The 18,922-nt window shown below is 35.5% G+C and overlaps 1 protein-coding gene across 4 annotated transcripts in view; it reads right to left on the reverse strand.

The window, feature by feature from the left end:
• Positions 1-18,922, reverse strand: part of LRBA (LPS responsive beige-like anchor protein) — a 751,667-nt gene that overhangs the window by 161,371 nt on the left and 571,374 nt on the right. For all 4 annotated transcript variants that reach the window (XM_057546722.1, XM_057546725.1, XM_057546723.1 and 1 more), the window contains exons 45-46: positions 12,559-12,699; positions 11,394-11,513 (exon numbers count right to left, since the gene is read on the reverse strand). In XM_057546722.1, coding sequence (XP_057402705.1) covers positions 11,394-11,513; positions 12,559-12,699 — 261 coding nt within the window. The remainder of the gene's footprint in view (positions 1-11,393; positions 11,514-12,558; positions 12,700-18,922) is intronic.

Raw genomic sequence — 18,922 nt, forward strand, 5'->3', positions numbered from 1 at the left:
AAGTATTATGCTAAAAAAAAAAAGGATAAATGGATAGAGAATGATGGGGGTTGGGCAGTGTTATTTTAGAGAGTGTGTCCGGGGAAGTCCACTCTGAGGAGGTGACATGTGAGCAGAGACCTGAATGAAAAAAATGGAATGAACAAAGCATTATCTGGGGGAAAGTGGTTCAGGCAGAGGCAACGTAATACGCAAAGCCACCAAAACAGGAGTGGGCTTGGCATTTATTTTTTGGCCATGCCGCCCGACTTGAGGGATCTTAGTTCCCCAACCAGGGATCAACCAGGGATCGAACCCGGGCCAATGGCAATGAAAGCGCCACTGTAATGCCAAGTGGGCTTGGCATTTTTGAAAAGGAACCACAACAAAGGCAAGCGAGGCTGCAGGAGAGTAAAAGAGATGTGTCGTCAAAGAGGCAACCAGGTAACACAGGGCCTCAGTGGCTATGTTAAGAACCTGAATTTTGCTCTAAGCTAGATGAGTAGGCACTGGATATATGTGAGCACATGGATATGATCTGATTTATAATATAAAAGATTATTCTTGCTGTCGTATGGAGAAAACACCACATGGGGAGCACGGGAAGTGAGAACTTACAGTTACTTGGGCCAGGGTCCTCGTGATGCACGTGGTGATAACTGGTCAGATTCTAGACATATTCTGAAGGTTGATAAGATGGGCAGTGAGGTGTATGTGATAGGGAGGAATCAAAGATTCCAAGTTTTCTAAAGGTCTGAGCAAACTGGATAAACAGTGCTGTCTTTCACTGAGGTGGCAAATGCAGGTATTGAGCAGGACTTTCTCCTTAGGGTAGAGAGGAGGGTAAGAGGGAAAGACAGAGTTTGATATTGGACATGTTCAGTTTAAAATGTCTGTAAACGTACATCTAGCTCAAAGGGAGCTAGATATATAGCTCTAGAATTCAGGGGAGAGCCACGAGGTAAGGTGTGATCACCTAGGGAGCAAGTGTTGACACTAGAAGAAATCTAAAGACTAAGCCGAAAGGTACTCCAGTAATTGAGGGTATGAAAACAAGATAATCCAGTAAAGGAGACTGAAAAAAAGGTAAGAAGATAGCCAGGAGAAGATGGCTCCTTCACCAAGTGAAGAAAATGTTACAAGGAAAATGGATAAATTAATTGTGTCAATAATGCTGACAGATCAAGTACCATGAGAACTGAAAATTTGCATTTGACAACATGGAAGTTGTTCATCAATGACTGACAAGACTGATTTCAATAACATGGTGGAGAAGAAAGCTTGATTCGAGTGGGCTTGGGGGAGATGATGGGAGCTGAAAAAGTGGAGATCAAGAGACTAGACAATTGTTTTGAGGAGTTCAAGATAAGTATCGCCTAATATTCCTTCTTACCCTACATGCCTATGACACTATTCTGAAGCTTAGGTTTGAATTTTCAACTAGTAGGTGATAATATCCTGGTTATTCTGAAAATATATCAATGTGTCAAAAACTGAATTCACACATTTGGTCTACATACCAGCTTCATTATAATTCACAGCATCATCATTTCTCTAGGCACCCAATCTAAAGAATCATCTTTATGCCTTCCTATCCCTTTACAGTCAACCAAGTGCCAAACCCTGGAGAATTACTTTTAACCCATCTCTTGAGTCATTCCCTTAGCTCCTTGACTAGTTGAGGCTCCTACAGTCTTTACTTTTAACTGTCATAGCCTCCTAAAATTTCTCCCTACCTCCAGCTCTCATCTCTTTTCCCCATTCCCAGTACTTTCCATACCGCTGCCAAAGTGCCTTTTTTTTTTTAAATAATAGAGCCAATTAGTACAAAATCTTAAATGGATCCTCATTGCCTATAGCAGAGGATGGTAAAATACAGCCCAGGAGCCAAAACGCTGCCACCTGTTTTTGTGGGAAATTTTATGGGAACACAGTCACACTTATCTGTTTACATATGGTCTACGGCTACTCTTGGGCTACGGTGGTAGAGCTGAGTAGCTGTGACAGAGATTGCATGGACTGCGAATCGAAAAATATCTTTAGAATATTACTGAGGGTCTTCATATTAGACCACAGTTGCCTTTCACTATTTCTCCTTCTCTCTGTTTCCTACACACCAAGCACATAAGACCAATTAGCAGACCAATAAGCATTCCCCAATGTGCTAAGCCTTTTCTCTGAATTTTGTTCATGTCATTTTCTTTGCTCAGAATACTCTTCTATATTTCATCAAAGCATTAATTTAATAAATGTTTTAGTGTCTACTGTGTTCCAGGTACTGTTTTAAGCTCTAGGAATAAACCAATGAGCAAAACAGTCCAAATTCATGCTCTCATGGAGCTAATGTTCCAGTGGGATAAGACATAAATAATAAATAAATAGAGATGTGTGTCGGATGGTGAGTGATATGAAGAAAACTGAAATTGAGAAGTGAGTTAAAGTGCATGGGCTGAGGCATGTACTTTTAAAGAAAGAGGACAGAGAAGGCCTTACTAAGAAGGTGACATTTCTTTTTTGAATTGTTGAATTTTATTTATTTTTTTATACAGCAGGTTCTTATTAGTCATCAATTTTATACACATCAGTGTATACATGTCAATCCCAATCTCCCAATTCATCCCACCCCCCTTCCCCCTTGGTATCCATAAGTTTGTTCTCTACATCTGTGTCTCTATTCCTGCTTTGCAAGAAAGTTCATCTGTACCATTTTTTTTTAGATTCCACATATAAGCGATATTATACGATATTTGTTTTTCTCTTTCTGACTTACTTCACTCTGTATGACAGTCTCTAGGTCTATCCATGACTCTGCAAATGGCACTATTTCGTTCCTCCTTATGGCTGAGCAATATTCCATTGTATATATGTACCACATCTTCTTTATCCATTCATCTGTCGATGGGCATTTAGGTTGCTTCCATGACCTGGCTATTGTAAATAGTGCTGCAATGAACATTGGGGTGCATGTGTCTTTTTGAATTATGGTTTCCTCTGGATATATGCCCAGTAGTGGGATTGCTGGATCATATGGTAATTCTATTTTTAGTTTTTTAAGGAACCTCCATACTGTTCTCCATACTGACTGTATCAATTTACATTCCCACCAACAGTGCAAGAGGGTTCCCTAAGAAGGTGACATTTGAGCAAAGACTTGAAATGGCTGAAGGAATAAATCCATAAGGATATCTGGAGGAATTTTTCAGGTGAAAAGAAAAGTAAAAGCAAAGGCCCTGAGGTGGCAAGATACCTGGAGTTTGTGAGGAATACCAAGGAGGTCCTGTTCGGCTAGAACAGAGTGGACAAGAGGGCAAATGGTACAAAGAGTTCAAGACGTAACAGGATCATGGAGGGGAGGGGTAGTTGCTGTAGGGTCTTGCATTGTAAGAACTTCAGCTTTTACTTGCAACAGCTTTTACTCGGAAACCATTAGCTAAGAAAGGGAAGACTGTGAGAAGAGCAGGTTTAAAGGAATGAAGATCAGGAATTTGGTTCTGAATGTGTTAAATTTGAGATACATTTTACATGCTAGAATGGAGATGCTAAGGTGTGAGTCAGATATCAGGATAAATGTACATGCTAGAGATGTAAATCTGGGAGTGGAAGACTCCCTTGCACCCTTTAATATACAACTCAAATACCACTTACTCTGTGAAGTCATTCACAACCCCACTTCCTCCAGGAAGAATTAATTTCATTTTGTTTATATCTTATTATAGCACTTAGCACTGTCTAACTTGTATTAAGAATAGTTTTATGTATACCTGTCGTTCTTACCTGGAGATATGTGAAGTAAAGAACTGTGTTTATCTTACCCTTTTAACCCCAAACACTCCCTACAATGTATTGCATATGATAAAATAATCAATAAATGCTGGCTTAACTAAATGTGTTTGGGGGGACTTGAATTCACCTGTCATAGGAAGTTTTCTGCCTGAAGGTAGGGAGCTAGATCCCCATGCCCTAACTAAACTTGTTCTTCTTCTGTGTTCTCTAAGTACATGTCCAAGTCAAATTTAATTTCTCTCTCATCTTAGGAGATAAATCAATCAGCAAATCCTAACAGTTCTTACTTTTTAAATATGTCTTAAATTCATCACATTTCTCTAGTACCATTGCAACTACTGAGTTTAAGCCTCCACTACCTCTCACCCCATTACTTTAACAGCTTACTTACTGTTTCCACTCCTGCTCAGTGTAATACATATTCACACAGCGGTCACTTAAAACCACAAAATCTCCTCTGCTTTGACCTTTCCAGTATCTCCCCACTGCCCCCAGGGTAAAGTCCAACCTCCTTACTAAAGCTTATAAGGCACCCCATGATAGGCCCTGGATTTCCTCTTTCCTCTCCCTTCTCATTTCAGATCTTGTATCTATGAGCCACAGATCCTTTATTACACTGAATTGCTGGAATGCTTTTATCATCAGTACCCCCTTTACTGCAAATGTTCACTGAAGGCAATGCTCTGTCTCATTTGATGCTGTATCACAACCAGGGCCTGATTGTGCATAAATTCAATTAAAATAAAAACTTTAAAAATTAAATGCTATCTCAGGATTCCACCAAACTTGTTACCCTAAGTTTATTTTTAGCACAGGTTATTTTAAAATACATTTTTGTATTAAATTCCAAGCTTCTAGAGAAGTATAGTTCTCCAACAATCTCCATGTAAAAGATGTAAAGAATGTAAAAGATCCATTTACTACTGCCCCCTTTCTAAAATAATGAACCTAGGTGACATTTATGACTCTTTCCACGCTCGGATCCTGATTTGTTAATCATTTCTATAGGAGAGAAGGAAAAACGTTTAAACTGCAGCAAATCAGATTCTATTTAATCATTAGATTAAATTTATTGGCACTAAAGGTACCTGAAAACGTGTATGCTGCCTGCTGCCTCAGTGGGGAGCTGGTGGGGTGGGGAATCAGTAACAATGAACTGCCTAGAAAAGCTTAGATATTTGCCTAATATTTACATTGACTGCCTTATGAAATTCATTCAAGCTTTATGAGTCTGATTTGTTCCACAAGATTTGGTTATGATGGTTCAGGCTGAAGACAGTAATCTATTTTGCACCTCAGTTTCTAAACTTAAATGATTTTTTTAGAACTTGAAACAGAGTTTTCTGGGGGATTTATTTTTCTTTGAGAAAGAAATGGGTATCTGTATTTTTTAAATGGATAGGGTTGCATCAAGGGATGTAGGACTTCTTTGAAGCACAGCATCAGCGTGGCCTACGATAACCACCCTTTTCTTTTTTTTTTAACATCTTTACTGGAGTATAATTGCTTTACAATGTTGTGTTAGTTTCTGCTGTACAACAAAGTGAATCAGCTACATGTATACATATATCTCCCTATCCCACCCCTCTAAGTGGTCACAAAGCACCAAGCTGATCTCACTGTGCGATGCAGCTGCTTCCCACTAGCTATCCATTTTACATATGGTAGTGTATATATGTCAATGCTACTCTCTCACTTCGTCCCAGCTTACCCTTCCCTCTCCCCGTGTCCTCAAGTCCATTCCCCTCATCTGCATCTTTATTCCTGCCCTGCCCCTAGGTTTGTCAGAACCATTTTTTTTTAAGATTCCATATATATGTGTTAGCATATGGTATTTGTTTTTCTCTTTCTGACTTACTTCACTCTGTATGACAGACTCTAAGTCCATCCACCTCACTGCAAATAACTCAATTTTGTTTCTTTTTATGGCTGAGTAATATTCCATTGTATATATGTGCCACATATTCTTTATCCATTCATCTGTTGATGGACACTTAGGTTGCTTCCATGTCCTGGCTATTGTAAATAGTGCTGCAATGAACATTGTGGTACATGACTCTTTTTGAATTATGGTTTTCTCAGGATATATGACCAGTAGTAGGATTGCTGGGTCATATGGTAGTTCTATTTTTAGTTTTTTAAGGAACCTCCATACTGTTCTCCATAGTGGCTGTATCAATTTACATTCCTACCAACAGTGTAAGAGGGTTACCTTTTCTCCACACCCTCTCCAGCATTTACTGTTTGTAGATTTTTGGATGATGGCCATTCTGACTGGTATGAGGTGATACCTCATTGTAGTTTTGATTTGCATTTCTCTAATGATTAGTGATGTTGAGCATCCTTTCATGTGTCTGTTGGCAATTGGTATATCTTTGGAGAAATGTCTGTTTAGGTCTTCTGCCCATTTTTGGATTGCGTTGCTTGTTTTTTTGATATTGAGCTGCATGAGCACTTGTATATTTTGGAGATTAATCCTTTGTCAGTTGCTTTGTTTGCAAATATTTTCTCCCATTCTGAAGGTTGTCTTTTCGTCTTGTTTATGGTTTCCTTTGCTGTGCAAAAGTTTTTTAAATAAATTTATTTATTTATTTATTTATTTATTTGTTCATTTGGCTGTGTTGGGTCTTCGTTGTTGCACGTGGGCTTTCTCTAGTTGTGGTGAGCAGGGGCTACTCATCGTTGCGGTGCGCAGGCTTCTCATTGCGGTGGCTTCTCTTGCTGAGGAGCACGGGCTCTAGGTGTGCAGGCTTCAATAGTTGTGGCACATGGGCTCAGTAGTTATGGCTCACGGGCTCCGGAGCACAGGCTCAGTTCTTGTGGCGCACGGGCTTAGTTGCTCCTTGGCATGTGGGATCTTCCCGGACCAGGGATCGAACCCATGCCCCATGCATTGGCAGGTGGATTCTTAATCACTGCACCACCAGGGAAGTTCCTGTGCAAAAGCTTTCAAGTTTCATTGGGTCCCATTCGTTTATTTTTGTTTTTATTTCCATTTCTCTAGGAGGTGGGTCAATAAGGATCTTGCTGTGATTTATGTCATGGAGTGTTCTGCCTATGTTTTCCTCTAAGAGTTTTATAGTGTTTGGCCTTACATTTAGGTCTTTAATCCATTTTGAGTTTATTTTTGTATACGGTGTTAGGGAGTGTTCTAATTTCATTCTTTTACATGTAGCTGTCCAATTTTCTGCTGGGGGATTTTAAAATATTATTTATCACAGTGATGATTCTCCAACCCAATTTTAGCACTTTCTATTCCAGTCCTCAAGACTAGCTATTATTGCTACTACCTGTCAGTTCATATTTAGATGGAGTACAACATCAGGAACATTGTTGCTCAAAGAGGATGAAGGCATTCTTCCTTCCATAAGCAGAAAGCTATCCCTTGGTGTGATGCCAAAACAATGCCCTAAGTCTGCACTGCCAAATGGAGTAGCCACTAGCCATAAGTGGCTATTAAACAATTGAAATGTGGCTAGTCTGAGAAGAGACCTGTTGTAAATATAAAATACACACCAAATCTCTAAGCCTTAATATTAAGAAAAAAAAAGAATGTAAAATATCCAATTAATAATTTTATATTGATTACATGCTGAAATAAAAATATTTTGGATATATCAGGTTAAACATATTCTTAAAATCAGTTTCACATGGTCCTTTTGACTTTTTAAAATGTGACTACAAGAAAATCTAAAATTACATATGTGATCGTAATTATGGTTGACATTACATTTCTATTGGACAGTGTGGTAAGCCTAGTTAGAGAGCTGATCAACACTTCTGAACTCTTTATCCAGACAGAATAAAAAGCATCATTGAGGGTCAGGCCTGAAATGGAACCACCAATGATGAACTGAAACACAAACGAACCCCCCAATTTTAAAATGGTAAATCATGCTAAAAATGAAAGACTGCTTTAGTGAAATCTAATAATGTCTCTTTCTTCTCTGAAATAAAAATAATTAATATTTTAACCTTTATTTCTTAGGAATAACTTATATTTTTTCAGTAAAATTATTCTCTTGAGTATTAGCAGAATGCAAGAAATAGGGATCCTAAGATATTATAGTGACAGTTCCCCTTTAGCAAAAAAAGTTAAGTACTAGAAATGTTATCATTTATTCTTATTTTTTCCAAAAAATTAGTTAATTAATTAATTATTATTATTATTTTTTGCCTGCGCTGCGCAACTTGCGGGATCTTATTTCCCCCACCAGGGATTGAACTTGTACCCTTGCCAGTGAAAGTGCAGAGTCTTAACCACTGGACCGCCAGAGAATTCCTCTGAAAAATTAATTTAAATAAATCTTCTACCTACCTAACAATATTTCATTTTTGTAAAATGTCATGAAAACATTAGAGAATGCATATTAATCAAGCAAGGTATACTTTAGAATCCACTCAGTAAAGTGATTCCTACCACCCACTCACATACTTCACTATCCCCTCTCTACTGTTTAACATTTTCCTTAGTATTTCTAGAAACTCTAACAAGACAACACAAATAAAGATCAGACTATAATTAATATGATTCCATCTGAAATATAATGTTATATCTCAATGTTTATTATAGTGATTTAAATGTGCTTTCTTAATATATTCATTCTTATACATTATATTATTATAATAATTTAAACATGCTTTATAAAGTGTTAGAATGTAACATGAAGAGGCAAGATCAGAAAACAAAAAATAAAAAAGGCATGATTAAATCCCTCCTCAGTCGTAGAAGGACCAACTATAAGGAGGCGCTTTAAATAGCCTATAGCCTGTGTAACCATGTATTATATACTTTTCAAAGTGTTCACTAAGTTGTAGGGTCCAAATTACCGGGTTATTAATATAGAAAATGGAGTAATTTATCAATGTCCTATTCACCTTACAGATATTTTGTGGTTTAAAAAAAAAAAAAAGAAAATTAGGAAAATATACATATTGGTTAGAAGAGCAAGTGGGTTTCATCCAAGTTAGTCCTGAAGAAAATTTCTGTGCCTCTGAACATAATGAAATGGTATTTAAGAATAAAGCTGTATCTCTAAGCAGGCTCCAATCAACTTGACACTTGGAATTTTTAATTCTTTTATTTTTCTTTTAACTTTTGCCTTAACTTTTTACTCTACTTCTTCATTTAGATGCCCTATATAACTAGGCTAGGAAGCTAGAAATTAAGTAGCACAATAACAAGAACTAAAATTCTAGTATTTGTTTAGTAATTGGGGCTGTTTTTATCAAAGTCTGCTGAGGCATTCAAAGGGAAGCGAGATGGATTTGAGTCATTATTTGTGAAGAAACAAGAGTAATGAGAAAAATAAGGAAGGGGAAAGGTAAAGTTCATATGGGTTTTGGGGGTTTTATTTTTTAATGCTGTAGCTGTTTTGTGTGGGTTTATTTTTTATTTTTTTTATAAGTGGGGTATTTTAAAGGAATGTTTGGGAAAATGGAACCAGACATGTGCTAATTAAAGAATCTTGACAGTAAAAGGCCGAGATTTAGGAAAAAGAGACCACAAAACTACAAGGATCTATCACATGTATCTCCCGTCCAACAAAGCATTAAGCGGGAATGTCTAGTACAGAGAGGTAGAAATTTGAAGATATCCACTACGTCTCTATTACAGAGCAGAAAAAAATTCAAATTCATAATTTTGTTCTTGTTTACACTTCTATTACCAACTTATGTATGAGGTTATAACTTGGTCCTGAGATACTTAAAAAATAAAGGAATTTAGGAATTAAAAAATTTTTTCATGTCTTCAATTTGATAACAAAAAGTCAATCTTATCAATGTTTTCATATGTCCATATCTCTTATGACTTCTCAAAAGGTTAAAGTAAGTAAAGAAATAGCTTTGAGATTACAAGTAGAAACCATTATTAAATCTGTTAACTATTCTGATTTACTGTTATCTAATTATCCATTTCAAAATTATCTACTGATGATTTTTTTTAAATTATGATCAATTGATTTTTTAAAAAAAATTTTTATTTGTTTGTTTATTTATTTATGGCTGTGTTGGGTCTTCGTTTCTGTGTGAGGGCTTTCTCTAGTTGCAGCAAGTGGGGGCCACTCTTCATCGCGGTGCGCGGGTCTCTCACTATCGCGGCCTCTCCTGTTGCGGAGCACAGGCTTCAGACGCGCAGGCTCAGTAATTGTGGCTCACGGGCCTAGTTGCTCCGCGGCATGTGGGATCTTCCCAGACCAGGGCTCGAACCCGTGTCCCCTGCATTGGCAGGCAGATTCTCAACCACTGCACCACCAGGGAAGCCCTCTACTGATGATTCTTAAGGAATATGATAATTTCAAGAGTATTTCAGAGTACATTATTTGTGCTATCAAAAATTCCTATAGATGTTCCAATATAAAAGATTATTTCTGGGGACTTCCCTGGTGGTCCAGTGATTGAGAGTCCATCTTGTAATGCAGGGGATGCCGGTTCGATCCCTGGTTGGGGACTAAGATCCCACATGCCACGGAGCAACTAAGCCCGCGTGCTGCAGCTCCTGAGCCCACTCTGGAGCCCGCATGCCACAACTAGAGAGAAGCCTATACAACGCAATGAAGAACCTGCACATTGCAATGAAAGATCCTGCATGCCGCAACTAAACCCGACGTGGCCCCTGCCCCCCCAAAAAAAAAAATTACAAAAAGAGATTATTTCTGCATATGATGGAATCTTCAATAAAATATCTTGGATATAAGCAATGTTATACTCTACAGTAAGATAAAGTATGTGAACACTTTTTATAGACTAATGTATCATGACTAAAAGTAAGATACAATTATAATTTTAATTAATTTTTTAAAGTACTCTATAGTAACATAAACATTAGTAATGTAACTTTTCCTCTTTCAAGCCCAAATATTTCTCATATGTTACTTATCATTTTCTCCCATATAGTATAATTATTTATGTATAAGACATAGCTCTTTACGACACCTAAGGACACAACCACAGGCATATCTCGTTTTACTCAACAGCATCTAAACAGTAAAGAAAGAGACACTATGTCACAAAACTAAAATACAGTACTTTTGAGGGCAGAAGCAAAAGTATTACATCAGCTACTGTGCAAAGATTTTGATCTCCTGAACATACATATAGACAGAAGAACTCATTTCCCCTCAACAATAAAGCAATTCTATAACAAGCAGAGTCAGGTAGGCATTTAGAACCAGCAGTAGGTAAAAGATGATTACCTTAAGAATAGAGACAGGGGATTGCTAAAGTATCAATAAAATGAAATAAGTTGAATTAAACTAAACATCTGAGATCTTTCTCACAGTATTTTTGTGACTATATTAATTTTATTGAGTTTGGAATTGCATTAAGCATGCTGCCTTACATCCATACTACTGTATTTTTCCTTTAAAAAGGATTCCAAGGAGGAAGGAAAACAACTGTTCCACAATTAAAGAGAGACGAGACAGACAGACAGAAAGAGACAGACACAGGAGGTAGAGAGAGAAAGAGAGAGAAATCTTATATAACGGTTATTGGCCACTTAATTAAGGCCTCATCCTTTGAGGCTCATCTTTAGTAAACAGGGCTGTATTGCAAGAGAGAAATTATCAACATTCATTCAATAAGAAACACATTGGCAATAATAAGTGTAAAATGAAGTATTTCTGTACCTTAATATCAGATGTATCACGCTGACTGTTTCTCCAAGCTCTGGAAATTGATGAAAAAGTTCGATCTGCATGATCAAATTTCCCTCCTTGTAAATTTAGGAACAAAGTTGTAAAGGGTTCCTAAAAAATAAGCCATTTAAAAAAGCCATATATTCCCTCAGGCATAAAAATGTGGTTTTTATAAATCTTTATATCTAAATACTTAGTGACCAATGGACATTAGCCAGTAATACGTACTAGGCATAGACTGGGAATTATACCTAAATTATTACATTAATATTCTTACATTATTTTTGTTTCAGAAGAAATATTTCCAAAATTTAGTATTTTTCAGACTCTCTTCAATATTTTTCAGACTCTCTTCCTTTCCAAGAACAATTTATTAGTAACATTCAGACATAAATTAGACTGCATTTGCTTCACAGTCCAGGGAAACAGTCCAATATGTAATTTTCCTATTGTTATGGCTCAGTATTTAATTTATGATTAAGAAAAGAAAAATGTTTGGAAGATTTAAAAGCCTCCTTTTAGTTAAAGAACACTTAAACACATATTAGTGGATAATTGCTTGAAATTAGCTAAGCACTATAAATTACCTCTAGGATTTATATCTGCCTGTATCCTCTAACAAGCTTTAATTAATGATGTGCTGCTAATGCTTTCCCAAAGAAATTACTTTCTAGTAGATGAATCACCTTTCAATTTTACGGAAACATTTCTTGTTTAACCAATATGTTATCAATACACAGCAGTCTTGGTGTAAATTACAAACACACCTTATTCCATTTGGGGCAACTGAAGTTTCCAAAATATATGAATATATGCCTGTGTTAAGGGAATCTTATTTAGTTCTTATTTTAATAGACTACATTTGAAAATAACATATGTTACAATTTAGAGTCTGGTAAGATATCAACGATTTGAAGAGGCAAATTTAAGGAAAAAAAATCACGCAATTCCAGGTGAAACATTTTTATGGCCATTCTACAGTAACATGTTATAAAATACAGACCAAATGGGATAAAGAGATACTTATATAGTTAGAGCCTCAATCACTGAAAAAAATTTCACCATTCAAAAAAGATGCTGATGATTTTTAATCAATGCATATTCTCCACAACATTGAATTTACTTATTCATGGTTTATTATTCAAATTGAACTTACTATTCTTAGAAGCCATGCAAGAACAAAACTTGCAGTTGAGTAATGAGTGCCATAGTGGAACTTTGGAACTTGATCGTCTTCCCAGGATTCATAACGCTCTGCAAAGAATGCTGCTCTTTTTGGATTCAAAGCTCCTATTGGCTGCCAACGGGGAGGAGAAAAAACAAGAACACATAAATACAATCGTCCTTTATTTCTTTCTCTCTTCAAATGTTATCTAATCAGCAAGTGTGAAAGTGAATTAAAAATACATACTATTCAAATTAAAGCAGTGTTACAGTCAGAGAGTGGATGGAAATATAAATGTATTTTTCAATGCACATTAAATATACACATATAAGTGAATGGAGAAACCTGTCATTTCTCAATAAGTCTAGTTTCTGTTGAATAAAGGTCTTTAATCAGCCCATAACAAGCATTTTTATGAAGATAATTACATGAAGTGAATATTAGTTATACGATACTTTGGAAAGCATCTCTGAAATCCTCTTTAGTTCATTAGAAGCAACAACCAGAAACAGAATCTTGAAGCTAGAGTTTTAACATATCATAGATTCTGAGAAGACAATGCAACAAAATTGGGCGGGGCGGGGGGAGAAGGAGTGCAAGGGGGAGATTGTGTGAAAAAGGGATTAAATGTAAATCTAGAAATTTCTAACAGTATAAGTACAACCAAAATTTAGAAGACAAAAACATGCCGGCATGAAATTTTTTTTAAATGTGTAACATGAATAGAATATTAGACAGATTACGAGCTTGTACAACAATACTTTACAGCAGAGGTCCCTAAAGCAGTATAGCAAAGTGATGAAGAGCCTGGGTTTACTGGAGTGGTAACAATACCCAGTCAGAAAGTTGTTTTGGAAAATAAAATGAGTAAGTACATGGAGGGACAAACCATACCTGACAATATTCAATGAATGCTATTATTTTTAAGGTTATCTTTTAGCAATGGGGTAAAGTTTGAATAAAACAATAGCCTATAAGCCCCCAGAATATTGGTTGGTATAAGATAAGAGCATAATAAATGTTAGCTGGTACCATTATTGTTACTGCTGCTGTTGTTATTCAGGGAATTCATGAACTCCATTAAACAGTAAGCAAAATTTCATGTGATTATGCACATGTACATTTTCTTCAGGAAGACATACAGAGTATTCTAAAATTCTCAAAGGGGTCTAAGGGCTTAAAAAACAAGTTAACAATTCATTCTCATAAAACATTCTAATCTCTAGAAAATCTCTACTCTTTATTTAAAATATAAGTACCAATTCACTGAAAAAAAATGTAAGATTACTTTCTTTAATGAAAACCTATCAGTTAATCACTCATTTATATGAGAAAGAAAATATCTGATCATTTATGCAAAAAATGTTAAACTGAAATTTAAAATACTGGTTTTAAAATAGATGCATTCAGAAATATTCTATGGAAAATGAAGCAATGTTAAACTAGTTTTTAAATTGCTTTTCATGTTAAAAAGTAATTTTAAGCAGTATTTTAAATGATCACTTTGGCTATATTTCTTAAAATTGTTAATTATTTTTTCAAAACTGCCATTTATCTCTAGTACCTTTCATTCTCTTTCAATAGGATGGTTCTCATCAACATTTTATTTTAAGCCCTTTTTTTTTTAACTTTACAAGCAAATTTTTAAAAACCTTTAGTTGATTATTATTTTAAACCAGTATCACAGTATACCAATTTAAAATGTCATCTTTTAAAGCATTAGTTTCTGTACAAAAGAGTTAAATCTGATTTACTAAACTTATGCCAGTTAAGAATGGAACTGACTCCAAGAAATCTTTGTTACAGAACCAATTTGGAATGCCTTTAAATGTATTTTAGCTGTTGTCCCTGAAGACTGAGCCATGCAAAAGGAAAGAAAGAAGAAATAAAATCACTGGAAGACAAATTACGTGAAAACAAAATCAATGCTCCTTTTGTATGGTTCTGCAGCATATTAAGTATTCACTTTATGTGCTCCTATTTTTATTACTCTCCAAATGAGTACACCCCCAAAATCAATGGTTATAGAATCACATTTCTTGAATATAATGCTAAAACCAATTAGGATTGATTTCACTAGCATCCGAAAAAAAATGGCATCGTGCAGAGATCCATATACGTAGAACCCACAGTATTGATTCCGGCTGTGATTGTTACAGTTGATTTCTGAAGCCTGCTACAGGACAGCTATCAAGACATAGCACATTTATTTGCAAGCATATAAAAAAGAAATCCCCAAATAAAAGAAGGTTAAAAAAAAAAAAGACCAGTGGAGCTGTGCAATGACAATGATACACTATCAGCTTACTCAGAGAAGTTACAGTGGGAATACACACATTGAATTATACATTACGCGAAAGCACTGATTTATTGTGGTAATAACATCCACCTCATTAAAAGATTCTGCTTTGCTGCAGTTGGAAGGCTACATATTGTTTACTGCTATAAATTAATGGCAGTGCAAAGAAGACTGTAGAACCATCCTAACAATAGATCTGTAATGACAGTGCTGTATATCACAGCTTCCTCAGCAGCTTCATAATAAAATGGAGACAATGTATTGAGCTAATACATTCTACCATGCTGGCCCATATTTTTCTGACAATTGCTTTAAAAGATGAGCTGAATCCAACTATGTTATAATGCTGCAAAACATTTAACTAAGCAAGAGTCAGTCATACACCAAAGTGCATCATAGCATTTTTGAAACATTATCTAAATCAGCATTTCAAGATGTTTATTCATCTCTGCAAAAGAACTAAAAGTAAATGCTATGGTTCCTCTTACTTATACAGTATATTAAGAGCAACAAATGGAGGGCAATTCAGGAAGATGCCTAGTACTATCATCCTACAGAAAGCTCTTTGTACAATTTAACTGTAAAAGCTTGACAGATTATTTTTCAAAATCAGCAAATTGATTAAAGGAAGAAGAGCAAAAATACTGGTCATTTAAAGTGGTCATGACTTCCTGGAAAAAAATCAATAAAAAATAAGTATTGATTAGAGAGGTATAATTCAAGTTCATAACCAGGTAAATATGAATAGGCTGAGGATATAGAAAAATAACTTTAAACACTACAAAAAGCTAACAAATAGAATTATATAAGATTTTTTAAATCTGCAAAATAATAAAAGAACCTTAATCACAACAAGATGAAAAAGTGATTCAAATAAAGTGGAATTATTTAAAAATTAGAGTATCAGGACTACCACCACAAGCATTTACGTTAAAAAAGAAATGGAAATAAGAACTTGGATTAAAATAGGAAAAGACAAATTAAAGAAAAAAGAACACCAGAACTCTTGAAAATGTATAAATAGCAAAAAAAAAAAAAAAAAAAATCACTACACATAGGATATATTAATCTCATGAATAGCAAAATTGACAACTGTGGTAGATTGGTAAGTATTCTGTTTGAAATTCTCATCTGATACCTTTCAGAACAAGATATGCAAAGCAAAACTTTCTAAATCAGGTTTTTAAGAATATTACATAAAAAAATCTTTTGTTACCTTTTTTGAGAAGTAATTTTGCTAATTATTAGAGATATAAAAATACTGCATGTAAAGTGCCCAGTTCAGTGCCTGGAATGCAGTAAGTTATTAGTAATAATAATTATTGTTATTTTTCAGCTTATTTGATCAAGAATGTTTAAGGAAAAAAGCCATTAAACAAGCCTGATGAAATTAATGTTGTCTATTAAGAAAGTAAGTAAGCATCACAATCATCTAATGGTACATGGAGTACTGTGCATTATCTGTCAGAAGCCTAACAGTACAGAGTAGACATCAAAACTGCATTACCCTATCTCAAAAACATAATCAAAAACAAAATTATCTTTCAAAAGTCCAAAAGGCCTCCAAATTTTACTGTGAAAAGCATATGAAATGTGAAGCAAGTTACAATCATCTAGTACTACATTAATTAAAAACAAATGGTATTGGATTCAAAGACCCCTACAACCACCCAACACAGACTCCTTCATCTGATTACTAGTAAAAGTTAAGCTGTAAAAAGACTGTAGTGTCCATACATTCTAAGTTTTTGCTTTCTTTTTAAAAATTTTCTTACCTGAAGTTATCTAATTAATAACCTCCAGCTTACATTTTGTATTTTATAAAACATTATTATGCATTCTCACAATAAATGTGAGCTAGATATCCCTATTTTAATAATGAAGAAAATAAGTATCTTGAATAACCTAGCTCAAAATCAACATAAATCTAGAAAACAAAAATCCAGTACTCAAATCCAGTCTTTGGGCCATTTTATCCATAAACTGTTGTGTTACAAAATGTTTTTCCTGATTTCAACAATTTCCCACTTTCTTACACTTCCATTTTTCAAATATGATATTTATTTAATAGGTTTATTTAAAAGACTAATAATATATGTAAAGTGCTTAGAAGAGCTCCTGGCACAAAGTACTCAATAATAAGTATAGCTGCTGTTAATGTTGTTGTAATTCTTATTATCACCATCACCAGAATTCCTTCTTCCTTTTGAGATTTATATGTGAACTGTTGCAATTTATATCAACTTTTCAGAAGTGAAGTTCCAAACTGCTGGACCATGGTTACAATTACTAAGAGTAAGAAAGTTGTAGGGAATTGGCAATAAATCTCAGAAATTCTACAAAGTATAGATTTGCTTGAGTTAACAACCCTCTCTTTTAAAATCAAAGTCTAAAAAGATATTTTTTCCATCTTTCTGTGAAAGCTTTCTTTGGTAATCATTAAACCTTAACATCTGGGGATGAGAAGCAGGAGAGAAGATTAGAGGAAAAGAAAAAGGTCATTATGGAGCAACAGACTCAGAAATCGGGCCGTTGGACATGCTAAAGGATAGTGTATCATAAACATACATGTTGTGAGTGAAGAGCGGAGTGGGGAAGAGCTGTCAAAAGTGAAAATCGGGGCTTCCCTGGTGGCGCGGTGGTTGAGAGTCTGCCTGCCAATGCAGGGGAGACGGGCTCGAGCCCTGGTCTGGGAAGATCCCACATGCCGCGGAGCAACTGGGCCCATGAGCCACAATTACTGAGCCTGCGCGTCTGGAGCCTGTGCTCTGCAACAAGAGAGGCCGCGATAGTGAGAGGCCCGCGCATCGCGATGAAGAGTGGCCCCCGCTTGCCACAACTAGAGAAAGCCCTCGCACAGAAACGAAGACCCAACACAGCCAGAAATGAATAAATAAATAAATAAATTTATAAAAAAAAAAAAAAAAAAAGTGAAAATGGGCTCATGAAGGGGAGGCAAAAGAGCATGACTACTTTTAGGATCATGCTTAGGATCTCGATGACTGGCCTAAACCCATCTGTCAATGTTATCTTCCTTTGGTATGATTAGAACACTGGAAATATCCTTTAATTCCAGGACTACAGATAAACCCTGTCCTACAACATATAAGAGGGCATACAGGCAAGAGAGGTTATACATTATTTTATTCTGGAAGTAGGGCAGTCCTATAGATATCAAAAAAAGAGCAATCACAAAGTGAGCACAAGGAAAAGGTAACAACGTGGTTGAACCCAATGTTACATGAATCCGATGTTATAAAAATGTCACATTAAAGGAAAGAATCATGTTAATTAAGTGTAAGGTACTTGATATTCAGGAACAAATTAAGCAAAAATCTTCAAATTCAGACAATGAAAGAGAATGGACTATCAGGAAATGTGACATCATAAAAGATGGTCATTCCTGGTTAGAGAATAATGATTTGTTTTGGGAAGATTACAGGAAATAACTATGATAAACATATTAAAGAGGCTATTCTATCTGATGACAATGCAACTATTTATTGGCTATACGTGAAGGGTCTAAGAGTCTTAAGTAAATTATCTCACTATATTTACAACAACACCTTAATGTACAAAACTATTAGCTTTCCCAATTTACAGGTGAAAGAACTGAGTCTGGGAGAAGTTAAATGAGTATCAAAGGTTGGTTCCCCAGTCAATAGCAGAGCCAAGATTCAGAGTCACTAACTAAATTGACTAGTAAATCCTAGAATAACTTCAGTTGTATGGATTGATGAAAGTGTTGGTGCTGAATCTGCAAGGGCACTGGAATCCTTTCATGGGTGGTTTAGATTAAATGCTCTTCTGAAAAAATGTTATTTATGTTTTTATTCCCACCTATATAATGTATGTGGATATCAATGTAGCAGAAGGCTTCACAAAAGGGGGAGAGAGATGAATATTTTGTCTTGGGGATGCTGAAAAATGGTTGGCAAAAACAGCTTTTAAAAAAGTGAACAAAGGGGCGCCTTCAAGATGGCGGAGTAGTATGATGTGGAGATCACCTTCCTCCACACAAACACATCAAAAATACATCTACATGTGGAACAACAA

The sequence above is a fragment of the Balaenoptera acutorostrata genome, chromosome 5, assembly GCF_949987535.1.
Source record: "Balaenoptera acutorostrata chromosome 5, mBalAcu1.1, whole genome shotgun sequence".
Taxonomy (NCBI): Eukaryota; Metazoa; Chordata; class Mammalia; order Artiodactyla; family Balaenopteridae; genus Balaenoptera; species Balaenoptera acutorostrata.